Raw genomic sequence first — 8071 nt, 5'->3', positions numbered from 1 at the left:
CAGGGCAATATCCACGTGGAAAATTAAGGAGTTGACTTTCTTCTAATCAGAAAAATAATTTTTTCAGAAACATTTAAACAAGTTATATTTTCCTAATTAAATTGATGCAAAATACAATTGTATTCCTAAATTTAATAAGCTTCGTGTATTAAGGATATTATTGTTTTATAATTTAATTAATAAAAAAATTTATATAACTCTCCAATAAGTATTCCTCCTATAGACTAACTTCATGGATAATTTACTTCCACAAAGGTATATTTTCTAAAAATATATAATTTTGAGTCAAATGAGGCCTCAATTTAAATCAATTATGTTGACTTGTACATTTTAAAAATTAAAACTATATTAAATAATAAAAAATAGTAAAAAAATTGACTGATTTGGTTTAATAATTTTTTAAATTCAGTTTAAACCATCATTTAGAAAATTAATAATTTATATTGATAGTTTTATTAAAATTATATAAATATTTTATTTTTGATATAAAAATATGATATTTTAAAATAAAATTGTTTATTATAAAAATAGCATATTAAATAAATTTAATGATGGCTAATATAAAAAGAAATATATATTTAATTATGATGTCCAATATTTAAACAAATTGTATTGAAAAATTATCCAAACAATTCCATTGTGATTTAATGTTTTATGAATCTCCAAACCAAACTATAGTATTTCGTTTAATTAAATTAAAAAAAAATTATTTAAACTATGATTTTTTTTAATATTGGCTGAATTGATTAAAAAAAAACAAGCTGAGTTAACTAGTGCATAGCTGCACTTATATTCTAAGATGAAACATATGTAAATACTCACAGTAAATAAAAAATTACAATGAAAATTAAACTAATCAACCAAAAAGAGAAAAAAATTGATTAATCAATTCAGCTAATTTGGTTAACCAAACTAAATTAACTAAAACTTAAAATTTGTAAAAGAAAATTATCGGAATTAATCAAAATATAATCTGATTTATTGTGTTAATTCGATTCAAATAATGTTTTACTCACCCCTAAAAGTATATATGAGCACTCGGGCTCTCCGCAATCGGAATCGGCCTGCTTTAATAGCAGTGTTCCGGTTGCACCAACCATATTATATTCACCTATCATCAAATATCATAGTTTCCTTAGCCCACAATCTTGCCTTTTATGTGTTTTTGTTTTATGTTCAATAGTTTTTTATGTGTTTTTTTATTTTAAAACTCTGCTTAATTTAAGGATAAAAAACCGAGGATGATTATGACAACTTAATAGTAATACATATTAAATTATGAGCCATCCAATTTTCTACAACTACTAACTTTTAGTGGACCTACCTGCCAATTGTGATCAATTAACTACTATTATGCACATGGCTAACTTAGCTAAAATGATGATAGAACAGTATTTCCTTTGAACATACAAACTTCATTTATTATAGAAGATCCATGAGAGATGCATTGCAGTGTCAAGCCTAGCACATCATTTACATGATTCAACAAGAAAAAACTCTACATAAACACTAAATCTACCTTCTAATAAGAAAATGAAATGGAGTAGGAAACACCATCGTTCCGGCAGAAGCTGCCAACACGAGCAGCACAATAAGGTTTCCAACTTCCAATCAACGAATCACATAGAAATTTTGATGCTAACCGAGCAAGCCAATCAGACACTTGACTCCAAGCTGCCCATTTACGTGGAGCTAGGTCACTTTAGGTTTTCCAAATACCTTGAACACTTAGGATTTGGGATCCAATAATTTAAAACTGAAATAGAATCCATTCTCTGTTGATAGTAAATAGCTTGATGTCATAGTGTTTGCAAATGACTCCACCCCGGACCAAAAAAAAACCAGAACCTGCCCAATCATTTCATTTATCCATGCTAATCGCCATCTCCGCAGACAAATGTCTTCCGTTCAAAATTTGATTTAAACTCTGAAGTATATGCAATAAAAAAATAAGCAAGAAAACACCTGACAGATTAAAAAAAAGTGCACATTAAAGAGTTACCATTCTAGATATTTTGTTGTCCATCTTTGCAAATTAATGGACAAATATGAGTTTCTGTAGCATTAGTATCATCTCACTTCGACTCTATCAGTAGTATGCCTATCCACATTGCACTATTTCACATATCTATTTATCATATTCTTTATCCTTAACATCTTCTCTTCTGAAAAAGTACAATTCAACAGCTAAACAAATCCCTAAATCAAACCCAACAAGAGTAAGATATCAGCAACAATGATGCAGAGTTTGTGGACGGTAATGGCTTCACCCATACTAACTATCTGAAATAGTCTCATCAATGAATGGGGAACACATAACGTATTCAAGGGAGTTATGTATCCATCTACCATGTATATCTACCATGTATCTAATGATATAGTCGATATGCTACCATTTTCTTCTCTAAAAAGGAACATAAATTAGAAAGAATCTAATGCGAACCTGATTTAGCCTACATTTAGATAGAGAAAGTTTGATTCCTCAGCTGCAATTCAAATTTACAGCCAGATCAAGCCTGCAGTTATTTTTCATCACACGCCCATCCATACAACTAAACTTAGATGAAACAGCTAGTTTACGAGCATATGAACAAAAACTTTCTACAAACATCTATTTTGGTATATCTTGTTTTAATAGGGCGAACTCTCCAAACAATCTGATTCTGGATCTTGAACACAAAGTTTAAATGCCAGTTTTATTTTACATCTAACAACAAGGTTACAGATCTAAGGTTAAGGTCGAGCGATGTCCATGCACATATGATATAAGCATAAAATCTTAGAAGTTTATAGAAATAGGATTACCAGTAAGTTGTTGAATGCCATATGCAAACTGTCCCATATCAGAACTAGTAAAGATTATAGAAAGTTTGGGATGACAACACACTGCATAGACATTCTGAGTGTGGCCTTCAAGTGTCTGGATCTGGACACAATATTTGGTCTGATAGTTGCAAACCTGCCCATACAGGAATTATTTATTAACATTTCAATGACAATGGTATGTTTGTAAAGTCCATTGTATAACAAAAAGGATACAAAGAAAGTTAAAAAGCATATTGTAGCAGTGTAATCATTGGACCATAGATTAGATACATAGCAGCAGCAGCAGCAAAAATTCAAAATCATTGAATAGATAAGATGAGCCATATAAAGATCAGTAAAATAATTATACATTACTACTTTCTGAAGGCATCCAGCCTAAAATCTGAATTGGGAGTGCCAACATTCCTAATGAGGGATCAAAATTAAACTCCGTGAATATGATGTGCTCGTATGGTCTAGGTATGCCACATTACCAAGTAGCTCTGGCCTCCTCAGGGGGGGTGCTTTATGTTGTACTTCCTGAAAGAGCATTACTGCATAAGGAACATCAAGATTTGCCACAGAATGTACAGAATAAATTCCAAAAGTTACCAACAGAATAAAGTACCATCATAAATTTGTCTTTTGAATTAGATGTCACTAGCCTCACATGGTTGGATGTCCCTCGAATATCTGACCACGTGCCCAGCTATCCTCCCAGTCTCAAGGCTTGACAAGCATACCACCAGATGATGGCAGCACATGATGGACAGCCACAAATCTGGTGCAATCTGTATGTGCCTCAAATACTTTCATTTTCTAATTCTCCATAGTCTGGAGAAGATTTTAAGGCATTACATTAAATTAGAAATATGAAATTTAAGAGAAACCTTGCTTGTACTTGTTTATGGATAAAGACATGAGAGTTTACAACTCCAAAAAGTTTCAATTAACTAGGAAGAGAACAAAAAAGCTCCAGATAACTAATAACATTTCACAGAAAAACTTATTTGCTTGATCTATAGCAGATAAGATGTTACACCCACAATAATTAGGTCTAAAACAAATAAAGATGTGTTGCTACATGATCTTTGCTCCTTCAGTTCATGGTCCAGAGTCATAATTGGGTGAGTAACCCAAAGACAAAGTAGAAGCCCTATGATATTCATAAAACCAACTCATTGCCACTTTTTCAAGTCATTAAAGATCAATATAAGTAGAAATGGTAGTCAGCTTAAATGTCTAAAGGATATTATAAGTCCAATATGGGACTGAACCTTCTGTCAGATATTTAAAAACTATCATTTTTAATGTTGTCATTAAAGGTTCCCTTAATCCTAATCCATCACCATTGTTCTGCAACAGCAAAAACCAATTCAAATAACTTCAATTGAAACCAGAGACCTATATAAATATATAGACAGTTGTTTTCTCATCACATAATACTCAAATGCAAAGTTCATTTCATGCAACTTCTTCGCTGCTTTTCCTTTACACGTGCAGCAAAACTACTTTCAGGACAATATGCAAGGTCAATATAGAAGTTTCTTGCCATGGAAGTTGTAATGTAAGATGTAACCATAACGATAAAACTCCTGAAAATTGACTTCAAATTCTTGTTTTCAAACTTACTGACAGATTTTATTCATGGAATGCAAACAATGCAAGATAAAATAGAATAAACTCGTGAGAATGCACTAGTAAAAGTGCCCTCCTCTTTGTTCCTTTGCAACTATAATAATCAATAAATTATTTGCATACCTGTAATTAGTTGTTCCATATTCAGGAAGTGCCTGAATATAGTGAACCCCGATTACATCAATGAATGATCCCATTGGTTTCATCTACAAATACAATTTACAATAAAATTGACCAAATTATAGTTACTCAATCAAACGGACGCCAAGCAGAGGCAGTCAATAAAGACAAATCCTTCCACCCCAACTTCAAGCACCCATTCTCCTCCTCAACCAAAGTATACCCTTTCCAAGGAAACATCCCGAGCAACAAACCCGCCTGAGCAGCCGGATTACCCCCAAGCGAAACCGGCTGAAAACCAACTCGTTTCAACTCATCCCCCCATCTCTCAACCTTCACTTCACCCGTCCTCTTCGGCCCACCAACAGCAACAATATTTCTAATCTCACAACCAAACAAATTCTGCTCCACAGTATGTCTCTCAACACTATCAACACCCAACCCATCCCCCAATGCATCAAATAATGCACTATAATAATGCAAAGCCTCCACAAATCTCCCTAAAAAACTCCCCCCATGACTCAAATCTTGCTCAACGGTGGTGATCAACTTAGGCCTTAACAAAGACAACAATCTTAAAGTACTCAAATCACTTCCAGTTATATCATACAGACAATGATGCATCCAATGTACAACTATTGCTTCCCTTGGTCTAACACCAAGTTGACTTAAATCAGTGATATTTCCGATTTTACCCTCTATTGGATTAAATTCAAATGGTAAACCTAGTGAGCTAGCAAAATCGGCTAATCTCCTCCCGGTTGACTCAAGCAACTCGGAGGATGATCCAAACCCGGTTATTCTCATTGACCGAATCTTTTTAGACCGGGAAGCAAGTATATGAAACAATCCTGGCCATTGAAGTCCTTGCATGATATCAAAATCGATGACGTGGACACGGTCCTCACCTTCCAACGCTTGGAAAATCGCTTGATTAGCAGTGAAATGAGAGAATTTAATTAACGGACTAATTGAATTATAGCTCTGAAAAGCGTTGAATATTTTTTGAGACTGCGTTAACGTTAACGATTTCGAAGTTAACGGCGAGTAAGTACCGAGGCATGAACTCACCACACGCGCTTGAAGCGCGTGGCCGAAGTATGAACCCACGCGCTCAGGTGAAGAGCCGAACGGAGACGATAATTCAGATATTTCCGGGAGAAGATCGGTGGCGTTTTCGAGATTGTCCATGGCGACGCACTCGGCGCATTGTAGCAAGAGGCCGAGGAGTCGGAGACCGGCGGAGTCTTCTTCTTCTTCTCCTTGTTCTACTCCGGTAGCTTTCATCTCTTCGACGGTGTCGACGGCGTCGTCTGCGGCGGCGGAGGAGAAGTTAGGCCGTTTAGAAGCGGGATCATCAGAGGAGTCAGCAGCGGCGGCGCGTTTGGTCTTCATGGAGGGAGCGGGAGATGAATTGAGAGACGGAGATTGAGTTTGAAACATGTTGATTTAATTAATAATTGTGGAGCAATAATTGGAAAGTTTTGGAGAGAAGCGTAACGAATGTGAAAAAGGTGTCAGACTGTGTAAGAAAGAGAGAGATCTGTTTGGGAAGTGAGAAAGTGAAGGAAAATTATTAAAATACCGTAAAAAGGTGAATTACTTTCTGATGATTTAGAGGTTGGTTGTTAAGTAAGGTGGGCTGAGTTGTCGTTTACTGTGTTTTATATAGAGGCAAGATTAGGAGGGAAATGGTTTTTTAAATTAAATTAATTTGATAACTACAGTCAACCCTCTAATAATTAATATACACGATGAATTAAAAATTTATTAATTATTAAAATTATTAATTTATTGAATACTTTATAAGACGTAATATTAAAATTGATTTCTTAAAATTTAATTAATTATTAGAGTTATTAATTTATTGAGTATTAGTTATTAGAGGTCGACTCTACATAAATGAAGAAAATTACAAATATGACTTACAAGGTGTAAAAGAATTTACGCTGCTTTTAAAAAAAAAATACGGCTGCTATTTTATATTTGAAGAGTTTTTAATCTATTAGTTTCGCATTAGGTGCTATGCACGTGGCTCGTAACGTAACTCGTCAATGAACATATTAGTAAATTTATTATAATTATATCAATTTTTTTATTTATAATTATTATTAAATTAGTTAAGAATTTTTGTAAAAGTAAATATAATATATTCGGTTATTAAATTTTTTTTTCATACTGAATTTATTCTTCTTTTGGTTTTATAATAACCATAATTAAATAATTAACTTAATTTTATTAATAATATCTTTAAAAATAATAAGATAAAAATTTAAATAATATTATATTGATCAAATACGGTATTTTAATTTTGTAGTTCAATCAAACTAAAGGTATTCCTACTAATTTGGAGACAGTTTAGTTATTTTTTACATACTAAAAACTAAATTGCAGATAATTTAGCTACCTATTCTAATTAGAATTTTAATTACAATAGTGATTAATTAAATAACTAATTAGTTAATGACTATAAAACCTTTATTTAGTAGTAAACTGAAAAGGATTATTTAGTAAATTTGCCTGTCCTCCCCTCCCATCCGTGTTTTTATATATAGTATAGATAGATAGATATAGTTAGACTTATTAAAGCAAATATCAGTTTGTTTTCTAGTTCTACTGACTAAAAAAATTAAAAATTCAGTCCTATTAAACTGGACTAGATTGAATTAGTTTTTTTTTTGTCAAAGACTAGATTGAATTAGTTAACTCGTAGTAAACTGATAGTTGAATAGGTTTGGTATTAAAATATTAGTATCAACAATGTATCTTTAATATATTTAATTTGTATTTACGATATATTTTTGGAGATAAAAATAAAAGCGTAAAAAGTTTTATTTTATTTTTAAGTAAAGATGATATTTTTATGTTTAAAGCATATTTTTGAAATTTAAGTGATTTTTTTGATAATCCTTTAGGCTTTTCTAAATAAATTTCGAAATTATCATTAAACTTTTCTACATAAGATGTTTATTTTTTGACAAATAAAATATGAAGGAGGCCACGAATACAAGTTGTTTACACCATCTATCAATTGAAAAATCATTAATGAAAAGTTAAGCCGGTTGAACTAAAAACTGGCAAACTGTAACAGATTCAAAGAATTTTTTATATATATAATTGGAGAGGAAGAACGTTGTGGAGAATTTGACCCACGACCTAATAATTTGTTATCCACACACTTATAACATTTGAGTTATAGTTCATTGATACTAATTCAAAAAATTAAAAAATTAATCTAATCAAATTAAATCGAATTGAATTGTTGACTGCACCTGAATTTAACCGGTTGTTAACAAGAGCTAACTTTTATTTATTTGTTTTATCCGATTAGTAAAACCAACATTTTAATCGACGAAATCAAATGAACAGAGAACCGGTGGCTATACAGATTCGGTCATCAGTTTCATTTTCAAAACACTAAAATTTATTCATTGACGGACAGTGTCGTAAAAAAAAAAAAGCGGTCAATCAATCGGTTGCCATGTAAGTCTCCCAGTAAATATGACGA

At 32.2% G+C, this 8071-nt stretch overlaps 1 protein-coding gene across 10 annotated transcripts; it reads right to left on the bottom strand.

Moving 5' to 3' along the window:
* Positions 1-1394: 1394 nt before the first annotated feature.
* Positions 1395-6176, bottom strand: LOC126680811 (scarecrow-like protein 23). Of its 10 annotated transcripts, XM_050376017.2 has the most exons (6): positions 4567-6176; positions 3434-3639; positions 3176-3345; positions 2806-2959; positions 2444-2516; positions 1395-1927 (listed from the first exon to the last, which is right to left on the bottom strand). In XM_050376017.2, exon 1 carries the CDS (start codon positions 6004-6006, stop codon positions 4693-4695), a length of 1314 nt encoding a protein of 437 aa, XP_050231974.1. In that variant the 5' UTR covers positions 6007-6176; the 3' UTR covers positions 1395-1927; positions 2444-2516; positions 2806-2959; positions 3176-3345; positions 3434-3639; positions 4567-4692. The 10 variants fall into 10 exon arrangements, with proteins under 10 accessions (XP_050231974.1, XP_050231966.1, XP_055961664.1 ...); XM_050376009.2 differs by having other exon boundaries at positions 2003-2959; XM_056105689.1 differs by having other exon boundaries at positions 1395-1965; positions 2444-2959.
* Between the last annotated feature and the right edge of the window lie 1895 nt (positions 6177-8071).

The sequence above is a fragment of the Mercurialis annua genome, linkage group LG5 (genome assembly GCF_937616625.2).
Source record: "Mercurialis annua linkage group LG5, ddMerAnnu1.2, whole genome shotgun sequence".
Classification (NCBI taxonomy): Eukaryota; Viridiplantae; Streptophyta; class Magnoliopsida; order Malpighiales; family Euphorbiaceae; genus Mercurialis; species Mercurialis annua.
The sequence above is the reverse complement of the archived record's forward strand: the minus strand, read 5'-3'. Positions and strand labels throughout refer to the sequence as shown.